Source organism: Sander lucioperca, chromosome 16 (genome assembly GCF_008315115.2).
Source record: "Sander lucioperca isolate FBNREF2018 chromosome 16, SLUC_FBN_1.2, whole genome shotgun sequence".
Lineage (NCBI taxonomy): Eukaryota > Metazoa > Chordata > Actinopteri > Perciformes > Percidae > Sander > Sander lucioperca.
In genome coordinates, this window is record NC_050188.1 from 18838950 (window position 1) to 18862926 (window position 23977).

At 40.6% G+C, this 23977-nt stretch overlaps 1 protein-coding gene and 1 long non-coding RNA gene across 4 annotated transcripts; one reads left to right on the forward strand and one right to left on the reverse strand.

Annotated features, from left to right (window-relative positions):
* Nucleotides 1-219: 219 nt before the first annotated feature.
* cibar1 (CBY1 interacting BAR domain containing 1) lies at nucleotides 220-14042 on the reverse strand. Of its 3 annotated transcripts, XM_031323266.2 has the most exons (9): nucleotides 13852-14040; nucleotides 10604-10838; nucleotides 10424-10492; nucleotides 8330-8431; nucleotides 7968-7973; nucleotides 7248-7352; nucleotides 5476-5589; nucleotides 3665-3784; nucleotides 220-554 (listed from the first exon to the last, which is right to left on the reverse strand). In XM_031323266.2, exons 1-9 carry the CDS (start codon nucleotides 13878-13880, stop codon nucleotides 432-434), a joined length of 903 nt encoding a protein of 300 aa, XP_031179126.1. In that variant the 5' UTR covers nucleotides 13881-14040; the 3' UTR covers nucleotides 220-431. The 3 variants fall into 3 exon arrangements, with proteins under 3 accessions (XP_031179126.1, XP_031179128.1, XP_031179127.1); XM_031323268.2 differs by lacking the exon at nucleotides 3665-3784 and having other exon boundaries at nucleotides 13852-14041; XM_031323267.2 differs by lacking the exons at nucleotides 7968-7973; nucleotides 8330-8431 and having other exon boundaries at nucleotides 13852-14042.
* On the forward strand, nucleotides 1334-21554 carry LOC118493463. The gene is made up of 3 exons (XR_004895433.1): nucleotides 1334-1345; nucleotides 12838-12840; nucleotides 21373-21554. It is a non-coding gene; the product is annotated as an uncharacterized LOC118493463 (long non-coding RNA).
* Nucleotides 21555-23977: the final 2423 nt, after the last annotated feature.

A 23977-nucleotide genomic window follows, 5' to 3' on the forward strand; every position in this document is an offset into this window, starting at 1 on the left:
GAGGACAAATCGCCACCACAGCCATTTTTATGCAAAGTGAGGGTAAACATCTACTAATTATAGAATGGCAATTCACTGAAACAATGCAAAATGTTACAACTTATTTTCTTTTATTCATTAAGATGAATAGATGGTGCAATAAAATGCACTGGTAGTTCCAGTAAAATGAATATGAAATGTGCATATCGGCATGTTATATAAAAATATATGACAATTGGCTTGAATTTCAAAGACAAATGTTAGAAAAGGACAAGATGTTCTCTTATAAAGCATGACACAACTACAACACACACTACAATACTGCACAGATCACCTGTGTGAGGTGATTTTGGCAATGACACAGCTTTTCTTGAACAAGATTATAAAACGGTAATACACCTTTTGATATCATTTTGTTCCATACAGACAAACACAGAATAAGAAAAACAAAATCAATGTTTATCATCTGTGTCCTCCTCTTCGTCCTCATCTTCCTCCTCTTCAGATTCATCTTCGTCGTCTTCTTCGTCGTCTTCCTCCTCTCTTCTTGTCTGCCGACTGGAAGCTCTTTGTTGCTGTGACAACAAATAAACTGTCACTATGCAACTAAAACTATTAGCAGGCAGTCAAACATAATTTGTGCTTTCGCAGAGTCATTTTTCCTGAGCGGATCTGTCTTTCACTTGGGGCAATACAAGTACAGGTGTGAACACACCCCAATATGCACTAAATTCATTAGGTTACATTTGTCTATATTTGTAGTAAATTACTGTATTATATGTTGAAGGACTGACATGTTGAAGTTCATATCATGGCATGTGTATAATCTAAGCACGAAACTTTATGTGCATTGTCATGTTTTACCTTTATTAGCAGTTTTCCTCTGGAGTTTTATCAAGCATGTAAACAGCCTCTGCAATCCACTTTTATAACTGTGCTGTATACCTGACTGCAACTGTGTTTGTTGTTTAGCAGTGATTGCAGATCCCCACAGATAAAATCAAACCTAATCAAGGAGTTTGACCTCAAGTTGTGGCGCAAGATGCATTTGAGGCACATTCTGATGACATGTTTGGACTGCAACCTGCCTCTGCAAGCTACAATCTGAGGCATGTACTACGAAGCAAGATTTGGCGTTAACGAGGTAACTTCAGGTTCAACCCAGGGTTTTGTGTATCACGACGGTGGATCACTTGTTACCGGGTTAAATCGCTATGGTAACTTATGCTGAACACCTAACCTGCTCGGAAGCAGGTTATGTTGGAGATTAGAGATCAACTGGTGTAAAAGCAGCGCCTACTGACCAATCAATTGATCGTCACCGTTCTTAGAAGATCCGGTGGAGCTCGTGCGTGGAGAAAGAGAGGTGTGCTCATAAAAGTTAAAACATTTAGAGACCGACAGCCCCGTTAACATTCCCTGATTGGTATTTTTATGAAAGATATAGATTTTAAGCGGAGGGAATTACGTATAGGCTATTTGTCGGCTTCTTGAGCCGTGTGTTGCCAATGGGCACATCGGTTTGAATTATGTTTTTATTAGGGCTGTCAAAATAACACGTTCATTTCGATTAATTAATCTGAGAAAAAATAACGCATTAAAAAAAATAACGCAGATTAATCCATTCCATATTGACGGTTGACCCGGAGCCGTTCTAGCCACCATTCGACTGTAAAATGAAGGAGGGAGACGAGAATGTTCTGCCTGGATCATTAACTGGAACATTTACTTGTAAAAATCTTCTTCCTGCCAACCCTGGCTACCGAAATCTGGTGCCACTGATATGTCTGCACTTCTCTCTGATGCTCTCAAGACGACACAGGCAACACAAACACCGCTGAACGTGACGCTAGTTAACACTATACTCGACAGCAGCTAACGTTAGCCTACCGCTAGCTAGTAGCTGGATTAAACACGGTTAAAATGCTGACAGCTAACGCTAAACGGTGTAAAGTTTGACTGTGTTTTACTGTAGAGGATTCAACACCGGTATGTAACAATCTGCAGCTGCCGTCGGAAAAACAACAGACTGTGCGTTCAATGAAACTGGTAAACTACAGCCTCGTGGTGCATATGAAGTTATTGTAAATGTCCTTTTCCCATCTGGTAGTTGTTTTTGTCGTTCAACAGCAATTTACTAGTGAAATAAGTTATTGTTATTGTTATAAGTTATTATTAAAATCATTTAATTTTGACCATATGGCCTTAGCAATAAACAAGCCGTTCTTTAATGTCACCAACTGTTGTTTAGTACCCTTTTTTTTCTTTTCTTTTTTTACTTTCTTAAAAAGTATCGGTTCAGGCACCGTTAATTATGTATGCGATTAATTTCGATTAATTAATCACAGAGTATGTAATTAATTAGATAAAAAATTTTAATCGATTGACAGCCCTAGTTTTTATACATTTTATTTGCTCTCACGATCACTTACCACTGCCAGGGTTGCAAATGAAATAACAGGCTAAAGCAACGACAGTTTATGGAAAGCACAAGTGTAATTCTGGTCAGATCTTGTGCCTGACCGATGGGGAAGTGATATTGATAAGCGTTGTGATTTATGCATCTACAGTGTCGGCTTTTTTTGTCAGCTTTCCTTCCTGTTTTAGGAAGCAGTGACTGTATTGCGTTTTGTCTGTAAAATCATGTCTGTGTTCTGGTAGATGTTTGCGATTGGTCACGATGTGCCAACACCGCCTCTTTTATGTGAACGCGCGTGCCACTGGATTGGGAAACCCTGGGTTGATTGAACTAGTTGTTAACCACACAGCACACAGCAAACACACAGCTTATGTGGGACCGCGATTGTTAGGTTAGGTGAAGCCGGGTAACTGAAATAAAGCCAGGACATGTTGATCTTGATTACAGTACAGGCCTCTGGACATCTCCAGATCCAAGATCTGAACACACCTAGTCTGATGTTGCCAGACCTATCTCTACAGTGCTGTGTCAGCACTGAAGTATGATCTGGCTACACCGCTTATCTGTTCTGGGATTGGGGAATGTGCTCTGTTTGTATTTCTTTAAACCAATCATAACCGTCCTGGGTGGCGCTAAGCCCCGGATGCAGCAACAATGCCCTTGCAAAATAGATAGCGGAGATAGCGGAAAGGGAAGGGACATCCGTCAGGCTTTATCCCAGCAATGTACATCTGTTGAGCCTGACTAGAACACACCCTATGAGACCTAAGGAAGACAGTTCTTCAAAGATATCAAATTATACTCCTCATTTAGTGAGAATGTGAAGACTAGCTGTCCAGACATTTTAGAAGGCAATCCTATAAATGCACAAGTTAGTGCAGTACCACTGTTAAGATGCTGGGGTAAACTCTGAAGGTGGGAGGAAATGCATGATGTTACTGGCATGTAATGACGTGTAGAGACTCAAACTAAATGATGGCTGGGGTGATGCTGCGTATAAACTTTGGCACAACTGATAAGATTGACTGATACGTTGTCGAGCACCAGCCTGGTATGAGGAAGACTACTGGGTTCAAAAAAGGAGGAAGGGAATCTTTTGATTTCACAATGTGATCATCACGTGATCATCACAGTGTAACTTACGCAACTGTCAAAGTCAAAGATGAAAAAAAGCAAGGCCATAACAGAAACTTAGTCAAGCAGGGATCTTCTGGGGAAATTCTAGTTTTTTTCTATTAGAGCATCTATGCACTGTCTGTATCTTACCTGTGAGGTCCCTGTTGTACTCAGGAAAGACCCGGTCCGATCGAGGGAGGTTTTGGAATTAGCTTGCACTATGTCTAAGCGTGAGTGGTAGTCAGGGGGATGCAGCGAACTCCTGAATACCTGCCAAAGACAGTATGTGCTATATTTTTCCAAAGAGAAACAGGAGAATGGAAGCAATGCCTACACACCCATTGCAATCTTAATGTGTGAACTAGACATAATGCAAGATAACAATGAATTTTAAAAAATGACTGAAGTGGCCACAGTGTACACAAACTTGAGTGCACATTGTTAGTTTAGGAATGTTACACAATACTTGCTGTATTTTATATAAAATAAATAACATGTAGAGTCTTAGGAGCGAAAACACACAACTCTCCAACCTGGAATATCCAGCAAATGCCAAAAAAAAACCTGCCAATCTTTCTTTGATCACACATAAACAAAGCAGGGAGGTATGCCTCTGATAACACAGCAAACTGCCATTTAAAACCACATAAAAAAATAAATTCCACTAGAACTCTTGATCAGGATTATCTTCATGCCTGTCTTTGTGCCTTTTTCAGATGATTCAATCTTTGTACTATGAGTCATTGAAAAACAGCCTTGTCCGGGTGAGGAGTTTCACTTCAATATGAATGGAAGGGAGAGGATATCAGTGCAAAAACAAACAGATGAAAGCAAGGGGTGGAGCAAAACAACACAAGGGCATCTGCAGGGGGAACATCGCTCACTGAATATCATTCAGTACGTTTACATACACACCAATATTCCACTATTATTCAGAATGTAAACAGCATATTCTAGTTGGATATTCTGAATAAGGCCTTTTTCCGAATATAGCATTTTCCAATTAAGACGTGGGATATTCCGGTATTATTCGGGTTTTAGAAGCATTGTTTGGACATGTATACAGCACATTCGGAATATGCGTCTCAATTGGGATTTTCACCGCAGGCTTATGGTCAGCTCTTTGCGTTGCTATGGTTTCTGTACACAAACCAACCAGCCAACAGTTTGCAAGGCTGCAGACCCGATAAAAAGGAGAAACACAGCTACTTTTAAACATTATCAAAGACTTCGATATCAACAGTTTTTTGGATATGCGCACACATCGCTACGCCGACCTTTTCAAGACGCTGGTTGAAGGACTGAAAGAGGGAGGCTGTGTTCGCACGGTCCAACAAGTCCGCCACCGCTGGTAAACTCTGAAAAAAATCTTACTTTGCACAGCTACATGTAAACGGCACTATTAGTTGAATACTCACTTTTATTAGCCATGTAAACAGCTTAGTCGGAATATTGTCTTTTTCGGAATAAGGGTAAAAACCAGAATATTATGTGCATGTAAAGGTAGTCAGTGATCCTTTGTTTTCTCACTACATGTTTTGTCTCTTTAAATACTAATAGCAAACCTCTCAGACCAAACTGTAAACAGAAGAAAGTAGCAAGCTATGACTCTGAATTGTAAAGAGTTCACCGCAGGTTACTTCAAAGTTACCACACGAGTCAAAGGGTGTGGACTAGAGAATATGTATGAGCAATGAGGTGATGAGTAATAGGTGAATAAGAGAGCTTGGATTTGTTAAATATAACCATCATGTTAATCAAGTGCAAAACAAGACTAATTAGCTTTAGCCTAGTACACAGGCACATTTAAATATACAAAGTGTTTGTCTGTGACATAGTGATTATGTTAGGTCAATAATTACACCTAACTTCGCATTTTCAAACATTTCCTTAGCACAAACACTAACAGGCTAATTAAAATGACTGGGCCATTGTTAACCTTAAGCAGAGCAGCAGCCTACCTCCAGGTCCTCCTCCTCATCCACACTTTGAATGCTCTGGTAGGCCAAGGTGTACACCTCTAAGGCCTTGGCATGGAATGACATCTCCACTGTCACAAACTCACCAAAGATTTTCTATAAGGGAAAAGACATGGATAATAATTCAGTACTGAGTAGGCTTTGGAACTATTTAAATGAATCAAAACTACCTTGTGGCCACAAGACATGAATAATAGTTTTGAAATGGTAAAAGAAGAATCGTTTCAAACAACTGAAGGAGGATTAAGATGTGTGCACAGGTGTAAAAAAAAAAAAAAGACCAGTAAATGTCAAATTTTAATCCTGATGTTGGCATGGTGAAATGGCTTATGGATTAATATAACATGTAGACCCCAGTCAGTTAGGGCAAATGGTGTTTTATCTCAAAAGTAAAAGAAATTCCGCCAGATGTCTTTCATTTCGGCCGGATGTCCGTCACCTTCCTCTTTCTTTGTGTTGACATTTTAAAGTCCGGTCCATTTATGAGGACTATGGTTAACTGCTCCTCAGATCTCTGTAGGGTAAATCCAGACAGCTAGCTAGACTATCTGTCCAATCTGAGTTTTCTGTTGCATGACTAAAACAACCTTTGAACATACACACGTTCCACCAAAGCAAGTTCCTTCCCGAGGCTATTTTGCAGAGGCGCCGTTGCTCCGTGCGGCGCTTAGTGCCGCCCGCCCAAGATGAATGTGGTTGGTTATAAGAAATACCAATAAACCACAGCACGTTTTTCTCCCATCCTGGAATGCTGTGTGGACTGGCCAGACCCTCCTCTGCAGCACTGTGGAGGAAGGTCTGGCAAAGCGAGACTACCCCAAAAGAAAGAGTCTTCCACAGGCTCACCACAAGGGTGTGTCTTGTCCCCGTTATTGCATGTTTAGTATACAAACGACTGTAGGAGTTGCCACACATAGAGGCATCTCTTGAAATTTGCCGACGACACGGTTATAGTCAGTCTGCTCCAGGATGGAAAGGTCGATCATGGGCCAGTCGTGATAGATTTCTTGGAATGGTGTGACAGCCATTTCCTCAAGTTAAATGTTCAAAAGACTAAGGACATGGTTAATGATTTTAGAAAAACCTCACATCCACCTCTCCCTACCACAATCAAGGGCACAGTGTTGGAGATGGTTGAGTCCTATAGGTTCCTACAGTGATTGATATAAAATTTGACCCATGACCTCAATGTATCCAAAATCTGCGCATTCCATTTTCCTGCGCAGACTTAACTCTTGTAATGTAGATAAGACTTTGATGGTTTTATTCTACAAATCTAATATTGAGTCCATTTTAACTTTTTGTTTGATTTCAGTCTATGGGAACATTAAAATATAAAAGTTCTCTGTCCAAAATTGTTACAGAGGATGGCAAGATAAATGGCATACAGCAGCTCTCTCTAACAAAGATCTTTGACAGACAAGTTTTGCAGAAGGCACGGTCAATCTTGTCAAGCTCAGACCACCCACTCTTGGAGGAATTCATTCCTCTTCCCTCTGGGCGGAGATATAGGCTCCCTAGAGCAAAAGCAAACGGGTATAAATTTGTGATGAAATTGTTCTTAATCAATCTGTTAGTTGTATGCTGTGAAGATGTTTTATGCTTTGTTTATGGTGGTGTTGTTGTTTGTACCTAGATACCCTCACTGTCTGTTAAAGCAGTGGGTGGCAGTGAAGTGGAAGCAGACATATATTTACAACCACTAAAATTGTTGTTCTTAATTTGATGTGGATAGACAACTCAGCGCTGCAGACCTTGATGTCCCGGATCTTCTGCTTCTCAAACTCGTCTATGGTCTCCTCCAGCTGCCTGGTCGTCCGTGTGGCATCCATGGTGGCTCTCTGGAGATCACTTTCAGCCTGATGGTCAAACAAGTGAATATACAACATTATATTAAACACATCAGACCAACATGAGAGGTTATGGCTGGCTACAGTTTTTGAGAAAATCTGTATATAAACAGAAATTCAACAGTATGCATTTATGCTTGTTAATTTACTTAATTAGTAAATGAATACTTGATACCCGGGCTAATATCATCCAACAGCAGAGCTGCAGTACCATAAGTTGCAGCACCTATCGGCAAGAGCCCTTCAGATATTCACACGCTAATACAGAAAGGGAAAGCAATAGCTTCTGCAATTTTGACACTTGTGTCTCATGCATGCAAATGTACGACTTTAACTACACACACAGAGAAAATATGAACTTTATTAACTGAACTGCTGCAATTTTGTTTCCTATAGGTGCTGCAGGTTGGCGTGTGTATAGTTATACACGTTATACAAATAGTTTATAGTGAGTGTTTGTGAGTGAGTTACAAGTAATGTCCATGATGTGCTTCACATTTAATAAAGAGTTATGAAAAATATGAACATATTGGATGATTTCTGTTGGAGTTGTTACACTTTCAAGGTAATTCTGAAATGTGTTTTATCTTCGTGGTCATACAGCCCAGATTACACGGGACACACCTGAGACTGAAGGCTTGGTCAAGGAAAACCTGTTGTCTGTTTATTCTACTACTGCAAGTTTATCCTGATCTACACACTGCAACTGGGTATAAATGGTTATTGCATCAAGTGGATGGGAAGATACTGCAAAGTAAAACATTGTCAAAGTAGACAAGATACACATTCAAAATGGATCCAGGTTTAATTTCCTGTTGCGATATTAATCAATATTAAAAAATGTAATCAATATTAAAAAACTAACAATTAAATTAAGCTGTACCCAAGATGTTGCCTGCACTAAAAAGTATACAGGTAATTGTTGTAACATTGAACATCTCTTGTCTGTTTGATATTAGAGGATTTGAGAAACAGGGCAAGGATACAATGATCTGCCTGTCTGAGGGGTTTCTCTGCCTGGTCCTCTCAAGCTGAGCCATCTGTTTAGCTTCTCTGTCTCTGGCACTCTGAGTCGTCTTCAGATCCTCCTGCATGGATGCACGAGCACACAAGGACTAAGTAGTCTTTACGAGAAGAAACAATGATAGTCAATTATTTGTCAGTTTATGTTAGGACATAATCTAAAAAACATTTGGTGTAACTCAGTGTTTCCAGATCAAGACTTCAAATACACCATGTCGTGCAGGCTTTTGTGTTGTCTTTACTCTGAAACAGTTGGTAATGTTAGGGAATGAAATATTAAAGAATGATGTATTGTTTCAGCGTTGACAGAAAATCAAGTACAGCCAAGTTCACTTTTTTTTAAGACTAAATAGTTTAGCCAGATCTAATTAAATTTTGGCATGCTCCTCTGCCTGTACAACAAATGACCAATCACAATCAATCTCAAAGCGGACTGTTTGTTTTAAACAAGTTAAAAAGTGTCTTGTGTGTTTTTGGCACATACTTTGAAAGTATTTAAGTTTAAACAAAAAAAAAAATACTAGAAAAAAGAGGCACTCTTTTGACAGTACTTTGCAACAGGAGGCGACTGGACAACAAGGCAACTAGTTTTATAATTTATGGCAACACTGTATCCGAGAGACTCAAAAAGTCACAAAAAAACAACTGACTTGCTATATTTTTTAAGTAGAACATTTCCTTTAATCCTGGTTAAAACAAGATGCGGAGAGGGGGAGATACTGACAATACCTGCGTGAAGCTGGCCCCCCATGTCATCCAAAAATTATTAAAAACACTGCTATTCGTTTGTGCCGTAAAAATTATCATTTGTGCTGTTAAGGGTTTTAAGTAATTCAACTTTACATTTTCTGGCCAGTGACATCACCCAGCCCCCCATTAATGTCCAAATCTCCCCAAAATGGTCTGAGATTTGGACATTAATGGGGGGCTGGGTAACGTCACGCGTGTAACCTATAAAGCGTTATAACTTAAACATAGTAGCACAAATGTTTTTTTTAACAGCACAAATCAGCACAAATGTAGCACAAACGATTGAGACCATTTTGGGGAGATTTGGACATTAACCGGCACAAACGAATAGCAGTGTTTTTAATAGTTTCTGGATGACATGGGGGGCCAGCTTCACGCAGGTACAAATGGCACATGGAAAGGCTGATGTGCCAGTGGGATGCTATCATTACATCAATACTGCCCCCATGTGGCCATGCAGTGGTAATTAAACCCTGAGAGTAAACTGCCCCCTCAGCCCCTATTCTCATTTTAGTGATACAAATCCTGCATGCTTGTAGGCCAGAGCACATTTAATCTTGAAATGTGTACTTAAAAAAAGCTGCAATAATTGAGATGGTAATTAAACACAACTTAGGGACACCAAACAATTTCATCGTCTTTAAAAGGTCCCATGGCAAAAAAATGTCACTTTATGAGGTTTTTTAACATTAATATGAGTTCCCCCAGCCTGCCTATGGTCCCCCAGTGGCTAGAAATGGCGATAGGTGTAAACCGAGCCCTGGGTATCCTGCTCTGCCTTTGAGAAAATGAAAGCTCAGATGGGCCAATCTGGAATCTGCTCCTTATGAGGTCATAAGTAGCAAGGTTACCTCCCCTTTCTCTGCTTTGCCCAACCAGAGAATTTGGCCCACCCATGAGAAAGAGAGACATCATGGCTTTTAAACGAGCAAAGTGGCAGCTGGTCAAGGCCACACCCCCACCCTCCACCTTGCCCCCCCCCCTCTCTCCTCCTCAATATCTACAGACACAGAAATGGCACATCCTAAGGAAAGCTCATTGTGGGACTGGCTCTAGTGGCTGTAATTCTGCACCAAGGCTGAATTTCAGGAAAGAGACTTAAGATAGAGTATTAGGGGACCACTAAGGTCTATATAAAAGCATCCAAAGAGCACCATGTCATGGGACCTTTAAAGCACTCGTCCATGTTCTGTCACTGGCAGCTGGAGCAGCATTTCTGTATAACTGTGTTTAAAATGTGATATCTCAACAAGCAAGACTCAGTGTGTGTAGACGTCAACATGGCTGCTGCTCACAGCAACACTTACCCTTTTACGTTTCACTACAGCTCCATAGCTTTTTAATGGCTCTATGACTTTGGATTCAAGTCTTTCCACCTGTAAGGCATAACTTTACGTTAGGTCCTGTCTTTCACAACACATTTATGCTGTTAATATGAAATTATGATTGAAGTCAAAGCAGCAGGAAATAAATTACTGTAGTGTTACCTCAGCTTGGCGGTAGTCTTGAATCTTGGCCAGGTGTTCAGCAAACTGCTTCATGCCCCTCTTTAAGTGTGGCGTTTCTGTGTCTGCATAAATGCCGATTTCCCGAACCAGGACATCTGACTTGTCTCGTAGCCTGGCTGTTTTACGGACATAGGCAGCAAACAGTTGGCACATCTCTCCAAAATGTTTCTCCACATTGGTGATGTTTTCCTGAATCTTTCTTGTCTGGTTGTCCCTGGAGAGGGTGAAGGACAGCAGTATTCAAATAGTGTATAGGGACACACAAGTGCATTTGTCTCACCTGTTTGTAGGGGGAGGAGATTAAAATGTATTTTTCTTGTACAATAAGTCATGAGTTAGAATGTTCTAACATATATATATGTGTAGCAGCCAATTGATGAAAAAACATCTTGTGTGTTTTGTTTTCCAGATTCTTTCGTGAAGCCTATTATTTTATCATGACTGACTGATGATACAGGCACTGAGTGTAGTAAAACCTATTTATTTAGTAACTGCTAGTGTTAGTTACTGTTTGAGAAAAGGCCATTTTCTATAGATAAACGTTAGCATTTGAGCTATATTTTGAGGATTATAAACGTAAATCCGTTTTAACGGCTTGTTAACTAGATGCTAGAAAGAACGACTAGACCTGACATATACTTAGATTGCTTTTATCCTATAAACCCTCAACAATTAATGCTAAAGGTCTCTTCAGCTAAGCCATCTACCTGTCTCTTGGACCCCATCCCAACGAGGCTACTTAAAGAAGCGTTACCCGTGGTTAACACTTCATTGCTAGATATGATAAATATGTCTTTATTGACAGGTTATGTACCGCAGTCATTTAAAGTAGCTGTGATAAAACCTCTACTGAAAAAACCCACCCTCGATCCTGAGGTCTTAGCCAACTATAGACCTATATCTAACCTTCCCTTTCTCTCCAAGATCCTTGAGAAAGTAGTCGCTAATCAGTTATGTGATTTTCTACATAGCAATAGCTTATTTGAGGACTTTCAGTCAGGATTTAGAAAGCATCATAGCACAGAGACGGCACTGGTGAAAATCACTAACGATCTTCTAACTGCATCAGACAAAGGACTTGTCTCCGTACTTGTCTTATTAGATCTTAGTGCTGCATTCGATACTATTGACCATACCATCCTCTTACAGAGACTGGAACATTTAGTTGGCATTAAAGGAATCGCACTAAACTGGTTTAAGTCCTACTTCTCTGATCGATCGCAATTTGTTAATGTTAACAATAAACCCTCCAATTACGCTAAAATTAACCATGGCGTTCCTCAAGGCTCAGTGCTTGGACCAATTCTATTCTCCTTATATATGCTTCCTCTAGGCAATATTATTAGGAAACACTCAATTAACTTTCACTGTTATGCGGATGACACCCAATTATATCTGTCAATCAAGCCAGACGAAACCAGCCAGCTAGCTAAACTTCAAGCTTGCATTAAAGATATAAAATCATGGATGGCCTACAATTTCCTGATGTTAAACTCAAACAAAACCGAAGTTATTGTCCTGGGCTCCAAACCCCTACGAACCTCATTAGCCGAAGATATAATTACTCTGGATGGCATTGCCCTGGCCTCCAGTACTACTGTCAGAAATCTAGGAGTTATTTTTGATCAGGATCTATCCTTTAACGCCCATCTAAAACACACCTCTAGAACAGCCTTTTTTCACCTTCGTAACATTGCTAAAATTAGGAACATCCTATCTCAAAACGATGCAGAAAAACTAGTCCATGCATTCGTTACTTCCAGGCTGGACTACTGTAATTCCTTATTATCAGGATGCTCAAATAAGTCCGTTAGGACTCTCCAGCTGATCCAGAATGCTGCAGCGCGTGTTCTGACAAGAACTAAGAAAAGAGATCATATTTCTCCTGTATTAGCTTCTCTCCATTGGCTTCCTGTAAAATCCAGGATTGAATTTAAAATCCTTCTTCTGACCTATAAAGCTCTAAATGGTCAAGCTCCTTCATATCTTGAGGACCTCTTAGTACCTTATTGTCCCACTAGAGCACTACGCTCCCAGAATGCAGAGTTACTTGTGGTTCCTAGAGTCTCTAAAAGTAGAATGGGAGGCAGAGCCTTCAGCTATCAGGCTCCTCTCCTGTGGAATCAGCTCCCAATCTGGGTTCGGGGGCAGACACCGTCGCTACATTTAAGACTAAACTGAAAACTCTCCTCTTTGATAAAGCTTATAGTTAGGGAGTGAGGAGTTGCAGTGAACGCCTAGACCGGCGGGGCAGGGTGTATAGCTGCAGACACAGCACCCCTGCTTTTCTCTGCTTCTCTTTACAGTCATCAGATTTACCTATCGTATAATCAATAATATAGTGCCTCTCCTAGTTATGCTGTTATAATTCTAGACTGCCGAGGAAGTTCCTTCTTATGACACGCTCTTTTCTTTTGTTTCCTTTTATGCACATCCTGTCTCAGAAGTGCTTGTTACTCACCTAGCTCTGGGGAGTTTACTCCCCAGAGTCCTTATGTTTCTTCTTCGCCCAGAACATCGCCTCGGATTAGGGCGACACCAAGACCTGGGTCTTGGGTGCAGCTGTGGCTATGGACCTGCTACACCCTGCTACGCTCTGCGATTCCCTGCAATGCCCGGCTACGTCCTGCTGCGTCCACCGCGTCCACCCATGCTCTGCTGTGCCACGCTACATCCTGTACCGTCATAACCCCAACCACCGCCAGACACCGCCCACCAAGAGTCTGGGTCTGCCGAGGTTTCTTCCTAAAAGGGAGTTTTTCCTCGCCACTGTCGCAATAGCCACTGCTAATGCTTGCTCTTGGGGGAACTATTGGAATTGTTGGGGCTTTATAGAGTGTGGTCTAGACCTACTCTATCTGTAAAGTGTCTCGAGATAACTCTTGTTATGATTTGATACTATAAATAAAATTGAATTGAATTGAATTGAAATTGAAATTAACGTTAGCTGATAGAGAAAGGTCATAAGCAATCTCACCATGATCCACTAATGGCGTCTTGTGTTTACACCTTAAGTACTGATGAAGCACTGTTAACTCGTTCCCTGCTATATCTGTAACTAATATAAAGCGTGAAAGCATACGTTAACTAACCGCTAGCTGACCTTTGATATCCTCGCTGCACTTGGGAGGCAGATTTTTGTAAACGCTAACGTTAATTTACCCAGCACTAGTTCCACTGCAAATAACGTTAACGGAGGATTTAGTTTGACGCAGTGTGTCTCTTACCTCGCTCTTGCATCGGGTGTACGGCTCATATTTGTAGGAAAAGGCAGTAAGTGAAATGTGTTCAGTGTTTAGCCAAGTTTATCTGGACGCAGATGTAACGCTAGCTAGCTAACAAGGCTTCCTTTCTCCCAAGCTAGCACGCCAGTCTGTCGTTTCCATGGAGTCCCCGGCGTTTCCGCTTGAGCAGTGCATTCTGGGAGGTTGAGTCGTTGGTTGACTTTACTTTTTCTCTTCGCCCTTTTCTGTTTCTTGAAGTTATATCTAGAGTTGCATGTTCTTTACAACTACTATTGTAATTGGAATGAAGTGTGGAGCTTCAGAGAGGACGAAAAAAAGTCAGCTCAAGGTGAGGCAACGTAGTTTGTTTTGATAGTTTTGCTTACCTCAGTGATAGCCTATGGAAAAGAAAGACCAGTACGCCAGGAAAATATTGCAGTTTTTACGCCACATACATATATACATACATATAAAACATATAATGAACAATATGATGTATAGTAATAGATTAAACAAACCAACAGTATAAAGCAGTCAAAATTATGCTATATCCGCCTTGACCAAATACATTCAAATGCTGCCTGTGTGTTGATCAATCAAAAATAATAATCAAATAATATAGGAACATTTACATCACCTATATGGGTCATTCTGTATAATCAGTACTTACGATTGTTAAGTATATCTTGCTAATAATACTGGACTAAGCTGCATTTTTATAACACAAAACCTCTTTACGAGCAATGTACTTTTCATTCACACACACAGATACTGGCAGAGATACCATGCAAGGGGATGGCCAAACCATCAGAAGCAATTGGGAGCAGTAGGCAGTAGGAACTTGAATCGAACCGCTGACCCTGCCATTATTGCACAGCCGCTCTACCTGCTGAGCCACAGGTAGAAAGCTGTTCCTTTACTGAAGTTAAATTTCAAATGCAGGACTTGTTATTGTTTTAAAACATTTTTACAATGTGGTATTGCAGGTAAGCATCTGAATACATCTTCCATTATTACATACATTCACACTGGTAAGAGACTTTAGATTGTTTTAAGGAGGAGTAGAGCAAGATTGTGATCTCATGAGTGTTTAAGGTTTAGTCAAAGACAGTGCAAAACATAAACGTTTGTAACCTGGATTTAAAAGTGACACACTGGAACCCAGTGAAGCTACCTTTGAACTGGTGTAATGTGCTCAGTTTTCTTGGCCTTTAGGACTCTAGCAGCAGCATTCTAAATAAGATGAATTTGTCTGAGAGGTTTTTAGGGGAGACCTGAGCAAAGACCATTGCAGTAAACTAACCAGCATGGATCAGTTTCTTCATGTTTCAGTCATAATTTATCCTCTCAGTGATTTAGTTAGTTAGTTAATAATTTGATAGGGAACCACCTTATAAGCCTTGTATTTAAAAATAAGTAGTAAAGTAGCAAAAAATATTAGCTAAATGAAAACGAAGCAGAGACCAAGACAAAAAAAAGTGCACTGTAGCAAAGCAGGAAGTAAACTTGTCTTGTTATCAAGCCACCAAAGCTATAAAAGCAGTTATGAAATATGTTGTGTCACGCCTATTAGAGATATTAACCAACATATCAAACAAGTAATTTGATAATCTCCATGGTTTCTTTCCTGAGCAATAGCAAGTGAATATCCCTGCTGGAAAAAAACAAATATTTGGCTGCTTTCTATGGCTTCTATAATTCCCTAAATAGATCAAGGTACATTGCCTACATTGCAACAAAGAGGGCCACAAATAGTCCTTTTTAACAAAAGCTTGACTGCTTTTGAACTGGTGCCAAGAGCAGACTTTGTGATGACTGAAATGAATGGAGGCCTCATTGTAATTCCCTCCTCTGTGTTTGGGAATGCATGAATGTCACCAGCTGCCACGTCTGCTCCTCTGTGGAAAATGTCCAAAAACCTTAATTATCACGCTTAATCATCCATGGGATTAAAGCAGGGGAGATCCCACTGTAACAGATTGGCGATGTAAAACACGGTCATTGCATTGAGCTGTGTGCCTGGAATCCCAAGAGGATCTGGTTATACTCTCTGGTACAGCTGATGCTGGATTCATTTTTTGTTAAATGCTTCTGACCTTTCTCTGCTGCGGCTGATTGGTCATCACACCATGTTTCTTTTTTTTCTTTGATAATTTAATAAAAATACCTACTTATTGTATGTCCGAAAATTGTGTACATTCAAGTAAGCACAGTTAGTTTTGTCTTGATTATAGTGTTGTAATGAATTACCTGAAAAAAAAAAAATATTGTTTAAACAGCATCAAGCTAAATTTACAAGGTAAACTTTATTGTCATTCAAAATGATACATAGATTGAACTGAGTTTACTCAGCTCAGTACACAGATAAAACATGGATAATAATTTAGGAAACAACATACATGTCCAAAACAAATAGCAGCAGTTTTAGTGGAAATGTTCTGTCTATTACAGTAAGTCAGTGTGTGTGTGTGTGTAGTGTGTGTGTGTGTGTGTGTGACTTTGTAGTGCAAGCGAGTGTGAGTGTGTATGGAGGAGGTTAAAGGGAGTTTAAGACTAATGGCTCAGGGGAAGAATTTGGCTGTTCTGCATCATTTGCAGCAGTTAGTTACAGATGTTTATGTTTCTAAATGTCTCACAGTGCAAATTTTTCTCTCAATTATACAATTGTACAATTATACAATACAACACAACATGGTTACATTAAGAAGAGGAGCCTACAGACAAAGCAGTCTCTCTCTGCTTCTTCGGTGCGATTGCATTTCTCGACCACATGGTGGCAATATGCTTCCATTTGTCACTTTGCCAAAGATCCAAATATGAATGTGTATGGTTACAGGTGGATTCTGAGCTGTTTGTGTATTATTAATCTCTCCTCACTATCTTCATCATCATATGTTTACATTATTCAGGAGTCCCTGGCAGTAAACCAAGACTAGATTCAAAATCCCTAAACATTATAACAAATATAACAGATGCCTGTCTAGCTGGTGTCCTGCAGGATCTTTGTGTTAAAAGAAGCCTCAGGCTGTTGAGTTATTTGAGTTGGCTGCTAGTAAATGTATTCAGGAGTGGTGGCATCTTAGACATGTGCATCTGACTTTCTTAAAGAACAGATGGTGTTGTTTCCAAACTACCAATTAGCAAGGAGAGGGTAGAAACCACTAGCAGCTCTCCCTGCCTCTTTCAAGCTCTCTTCTCTCTCTCTCTCTCTCTCTCTCTCTCTCTCTCTCTCTCTCTCTCTCTCTCTCTCTCTCTCTTTTCCGGTCTTTGTCCCTCTGTGCCCTCTTGTTCAGTCTTCAGCTCTCTCTGTTTCTGTCTGCCTGACTTTCCCTTCTCTGCAGCCCTCTACGCCACAGTGGCAGTACAACACTGGAGCGATGTGTGGCCCGCTGAACAGATTGGGAGTGACATATGTCAGACGTGGGGGGACTTAGTGGGGGAAACCGAGTATGTGTCCCCCAGCGTGCTCGTGTGTGTGTGTGTGTGTGTTCTTCTTTAACTATATTTGTGGGGTCCAAAAACCAGGAGTCCAGTATACTTGTGGGTTCCGGACAGCTTTGTGGGGCCAAAATGCTGGACCCCACAAGTTTAAAGGGCTGTTTGAGGGTTAAGACTTGGTTTTAGGATTAGGGTTAGAATTAGGTTATGGTTAGGGTGAGGGTAAGGGTTAAGGTTAGGCATTTAGTTGTGATGGTTAAGATTAGCGTAAGGTGCTAGGGAATGCATTATGTCAATGACGGGTCCCCACAAAGATAGTGAAACGCACTGTGTGTGTGTGTGTGTGTGTGTGTGTGTGTGTGTTGACTCTCCTCCTTCAGGTGTGAGTCCTGATGTGAAGCCTCCAGACCCGAGGCTCACCTCCCTCAAAGAGGCACTCACACGGCTTTAGATTCCCTGTTAATAACAAGGAGGTGTCTGTGGGAGGTGTGTGTGTGTTCAGGGACGCTAAGGATTATGAACAGTGTGATATCTTGTTGGCCACTTGGTGCACAAAATGAAATTACAAGCCAAGAGTCAATATCTCATCATGCTGATTTTGGCCTACCTCTCTCTCCTTCCTCTAACGGCTACATTCCTGTGATTTGGCAGAGGGACACAGCACTGCTCTCTTGCAGGAATTAACCCAGAAATATCCAGTGGGAAATATATACACTCTTCTCTGTGCTTTAACTCAGTTTTAAGCGTTATAACTTTTAACTAGTCCTTAAATTAAACATTGATTTGTTCTGAGATGTAATTACATGCTCCCCTGGAAAGTCTGTAAAAAAAAGAACGTGGCAATCTATCATACAGACAATCAAGATGTCAGTCTTGTGAAGTTCTTTAAAGGCATACTATGTAACTTTTCCCTCTTTGGTCCCCCTACAGATTGTCTCATTGGAACTACAGCTCGCGCGGCTGTAGTTCCAATGAGACAACCTGCAACATAACAGGGTTTCCCATACATAGGTTGTACTTGGGCGCGCCGCCCAGGTAGATTGAGACCCGCCAGGTAGATAACATCCGAATTACATTTTTTCCCAATCAACAATATTTTTTTTTTACAGCGCACAAAGACTAGTAGCCTCCAGCCCCTCTCCCTCGTGAAGTCGCGCTCCACGTGCATGACAGCATCAACGCTTTACTTCAGGCTCAGAGGCTATAGCAGTTAGTAGTAACTTCCTGCTAGTGGTCTTGTCGCGGGATTAACTGTATTAACAAACCGTGGTAATGCCGCGGCCACACCGCTGTGAAAGCTCCCTGAACGTCATTTATCAGAGTTCGGTTGTTACCCCTGTCCGCGGCAGTCTCCTCCACTCCATATCTTTATAATGGAGCTAACCGCTAACAGAGCTAATCATTGCTAACTGAGCCTTCAGTTTTCGTTCTCTGTGCCTGAATCCATTAACTGTATTTATGGTAGTGGTGTGTGATACTGCAAAATTTGGTTTCGATTGGATACCAAGTAAATACAGGGCCAGTATCACCGATACGATACCGATACTTTTTAATAATTAAGGTGGATTCATCATCAAATTGCTAAATCTGAATGAATTTTCATGACCTTTAAGTGTTTTTGTGATTTTTCCTTTGGATTATTAATAAGTTAAAACCCATGACAGAATTTTCCTATGCTTATATACATTTGTTGTGTTACCACAGTATCTTACAGCCTTTTCACAAATTATACAGCTTGCCGTTGTTTCAATTTGGCCTGAAAATATAGCCACACAGCGCTCCTCTTCCTCTCTGCCATTCTTCTGCTCCGTCTCTGTCCTGCTTGTGTGTGTGTTCTGCTGGCCTCTGGGCCTGGCTGTTTGCTTGCTTGTTTGCCTGGCGCCGCTGAGTCACGTGACGGCACAACATAAAATCACAAGAGGGGGGAGGAGGAGCAAATTGTGCCTGCTCCGCACTGTGACAGGAGCGGCACTTGAAAGCAGCGGCACTTACCAAGACACAGACAGCCAGGTTGCCTCTTTGATGAAACCGCAGCAGTGCATACTGGAGAGAAACTAAAACTAAAGTATCAATCTCAACGTTGGTATCAATATTATCGATATTTGGATCGATCAGCCCACCACTAATTTATGGACTTGAGCCTGAATAAAACCCAAAATTTTATTAAGTTGGCTGTAAAAGTTTTAAACTACAACTCAGAGTTGTTTGAATGACAGAAATCTTCAGATGAGATCTTAAAGAATGCAACAAGGACATAGTATAGTATAGTCAGTCCCTCCAGGATTTCGCGATCGCAACAATTCACGCGAATTAAACCAATCACCATGAATTTGGTGCGACTCGCAATTTTGACCAATCACTGCAACCTTTCCGTAAATTTGACCAATAACCGGAGTTTCCCGCGACTTCAACCAATCCCAGCAGTCCCACGTGCCAGACTTTGTATCAGTATGTGACTCTGAGAGCCACTGACCAAGCGGGAGTGAGAACGGGTTGACGTAACCATCGACATATATATAATGGACCAATAGATCCCGTTGCTCTGGACGGAGACCAGTGAAGGATATTAGAAGCACTTTTCCGGTGATGGCTGAGCGTTACTGAGCAGCCTCCAACTGAGAGAGATGACGTAGATGTGCCGTGAGCAACCTGTCTGAAAGTTGTAAGTCTTCTGGTAGCTGTGCCAAGAGAAATCTCAATCATTCCCAATCTTGCAGAGACGGAGAGCGTAGGTATATGCAAGGAGATAACATAGGCACAGGCTAATTATTGCTAACTAAAATGCTAGTTAACATTAGTAATTACACTTAAACAGCTAATGTGAGACGAAACTGCCTGCACGCTTCTCCTGTACTGTACGGTAATTTCTCTACTGTGCGACAGTAAGTTGCGTGGTTATGACACAATTATTAGCCTATTTTTACAAAAACGCCTGCTACGGAGCCATAACGTGAGGTACCAGGTAATGGAGCCTTTTATACATTGTCATGTTTCTTCAGAAATAAACAATGGACAAATAGAGTCTTTAAACGCTTAAGATGTAAAGTTATTCGCTGTCAAAGTGGCGCCAAAATGAATGGCAGTCAATGGAATGCTAACGGGAGGTGATGGCTTGGTAGCATCAAAATGGGGCCATAGGAGCTACGCGATTGTAACACACCTACGTCCCCAAATTCATTTCCTTGTTTCTGATATGAAGACGAGACGTATGACTCGAACATCTCACATTTACCAACAAAACGTACAGCGAAAGACTGTGCAAAACATTTCAGATCGTCCTGCCAACCTGTATACATTTTAACATCAATGTACGCTGTGACGTTTTTTCACTCTAAAGTCGCTGAAAGCAGCTGCTGTTTCAATCCTGTTGGCTCTCTGCAGCGGGCGGGGCTGCTGCTCAGTTCCCCCCACGACTGCCTCATACACACACACAAACACACACGGTGGATGCAGGAAAAAACGGAGATGAGACGTATACGATGACCTAAATTGAGGACAGCTACGCTCATTATTGTAAGTGCAATGATAAGTTAAAGTCCAAGAAGTACTTTATGAAACCGTATGAATGTGTGTCCCAGCCCAGGCCAGGTTAGGAAATTAACTATCAATGTAAAGATCAACAAGCCACTGACACATATGTTAAAATTTGATTAATTCAATAAATTATTATTTTTTGTCTTAAATACACCAGCCATTTTCATATTATACCAACATTTGCAGCATCCTGAGCCTTTTTGGTAAGGTTCCTAGGAAAACTCAGCCCAGAGTAGTTTTATTCTCCCCAAAACAAGTTTCCTTTTTATTTTTAAAGAACTATACAAAAACAACTTTCACTGTCTCTCGCAACTTCATTGCAACAAAAATACGAAAGACATTGCAACTTTTATCGCAATTTTTTACAAAAGCTCCCGCAAAATCAGGCATTTTGGGCCGCAACAATCTCAAAAAAAAGGCCGCGAAATCCTGGAGGGATTGTATAGTAGCCTACAAAACAGTGTGTTTACGATCCTCAAAACACGGATTAAAACACTTAAAAAAAACAAAAAACGAACAATGATCTAACAAAAAATTTAAAAATAACTTTAGCCTTAGTCTTATATGATTTAACATGAATTAGGAGGAGACAGTGTTGAGATTTTTAATAACATGTAACTGTCTGTATGGATCATAGTATTAAGGTTACATATAATAGCCTATTTGGGCTCTGGGTAATCAGGTATTTTATCTGCTGAACTATAACATTTGACAAACCAACCAGATTCAATTAACAAAGCACATCATGGCTACACATCCTGCGCCACCCACCACCCCAAGTAAATTCTCAACCTGTGGGAAACACTGCATAAACATTCAACAAACTAAACAAATAACTTTATTAAGGCTTTACTGTCAGCTTTGGACAAAATGCACTGATGTAGCAATCCTTTCTACTGTCAAAGTAACATCTCTCCTGATACATTCTTTATGTATTAGTTTGACATCACACGCAAGATGTCACAGATCTTTTCTCCCTGTGCACAGACATCCATGATAAATGGTTTCTGAAGCACATATGGAATTCCGCAATATTTCCCTTTAACTCCAGCAACCTTGAACAAAAGTCCTCCCTCTGCAGTTAAGCGGGTGCTTGAAGGGCAAGCCAACGCAGACACGGTCCAGTGCTTTTATTGACCCAATGAAAAACCTCTCTGTGTCTCCAGGGGCTTGGAGCTCAGGTTAGGGTCTTTGTTGTCTGCGTCCATTAGTGTCTCCTTGGCCATCTCTCTCTCTCTCTCTTTCTTTCTCCATCTCTATCCCTCTTACTCTCTCTCTAACACCTCCTTTTCTAACTCCCTCAGTCCCTCGCTGCTGCTCTTTTCCCCTGAGGAGCTGGAGAAGAAAATGTCACCAGATCAAATTAGTCGGAGCCTCCAACACTGCCTGTCTGCCTCTGTCTGTCTATTCCACCGAGATATAGCGTCACTCATGGAAGTCTCTAGAAGTATATTTGTGTCCAAACTTTATCTTCAACAGGTATGATATACTCTATGACTAGTAATAAAGTATTTTTCTTAAAGTTGTTTTTCTACTCACGCACATATCATGCATGTTTTTACCGGATTGGTCAAAGTGTAGGTTAGCAATACTTCAGACTACAGAAGATGAAAACTTCAAAAACAAGTAGTGATGCACGATATATCGGCAATCATATCGAAATCGGCCGATGTTAGTGATTATGTTTATACATCGGCATCAGTCCGATGAGCAAAACTTTCCTGATGTCAACAACCAATGATTATTTCCATCTAGCTGCCATTGTGTACGTCAGGGCAGCGCTGGTGTGTGTGTGTATTTATTTTTTTGGCTACTCAGAGTTTGTGATGCAGCACAGGATTTACATGCTGAAGTGGAGACTTCTATAATATAGTCCACGGTCTGGACGTTTTTCATGGTGACAAAAGAAGACACGCAAGTGCAGTATGCAATACTTGCAAGGTTGAAGTAATGCGAGGAGGACGCCGGGTCAAATCCTTCAACACCACCAATTTGATCACTAATATAAAGAACCGCCACCCAGAAGTAGTCTTGTAAAATGATACATTTAAGGTAGAATTACATTTTGTTTGTTTTGTTTAATGTCTATATCTACAACAAATTAAAGTAATAAGGTAAAAGTAGTACAAGAGAGACTTGGTGTTCTCTTCAGAGAAATAAAAAAAGATGTGTATATATCGGTATCGGCCAAAATGAGTTTGAAAATATCGGCATATTGAATTTCGCCCAAAATCCAATATCGTGCATTCCTGAAAACAAGTGAAACGGAGAAAGGATCGATACTACGCTCAACTTTGTTTGTTAAATATGAAGCTGCAGCCGGAAGATGGTTAGCTTAGCATACCTTCGCATAAACAAACACAAATAATATTTGTTTTATCTGTAACAAAAATATATAACATGTTAATTGGTGAGCTTTTGAGGTTCTTGTAGGCAGATTTTTGAAACTTTCAGGCAGTGCTAGGCTCTCTTTTGCCCCCGCTTCAAGTCTTTATGCTAAGAAAAGCTAACCTTCTCCTGGCAGATATAGGAGTATTAATGTTCTCATCTACAGTAACTCTCACAAAGAAGTAAATAAGCTTATTTCCTAAAATATGGAACAATTGTTTTTTAAACATGTCAAATAATTCACTTTCATCATCTGATTGAATGAGGAAGGCTACACCTTGACATTCTGAAAAAGCTTTGGTATCGCACCCAGTCTTTTTTGCAATGTCACCACCACCACATAACTTATTCATAGCACATTTCATATTCATAGCCTTCTTTACTTCACTTAGACGCATCGGACATAGTGATTTCTCTTTCGGTCTGGCGTTATTTACCTTAATGCATTTTAGTGGAGTGAGAGGGAGTGTTGCCAGATGTCCATCTTTGCAAACAGATGACTTTAATGCATGTTAACCTTGGTAGCAGTAAAAGGCCTCACCGTTATTCCTCTTAAACCATACTGTGTCTATTGGAGTCCATTGGGGAGAAACTGGAGCACTTCCAGGACTCCTTTACCCACAGACCGCAAAAGAGCCCTAAATGAAAATGACTTCAGACTATTGAAAAAGAGGAAGAGGCTTGGTTGAAGGCATAATGTTACCCGTATTTAATAGTGTTAAGAGGTGCCTAAAAGATTGTTTGTGTGGACCATTTTTCCTGGATGTTT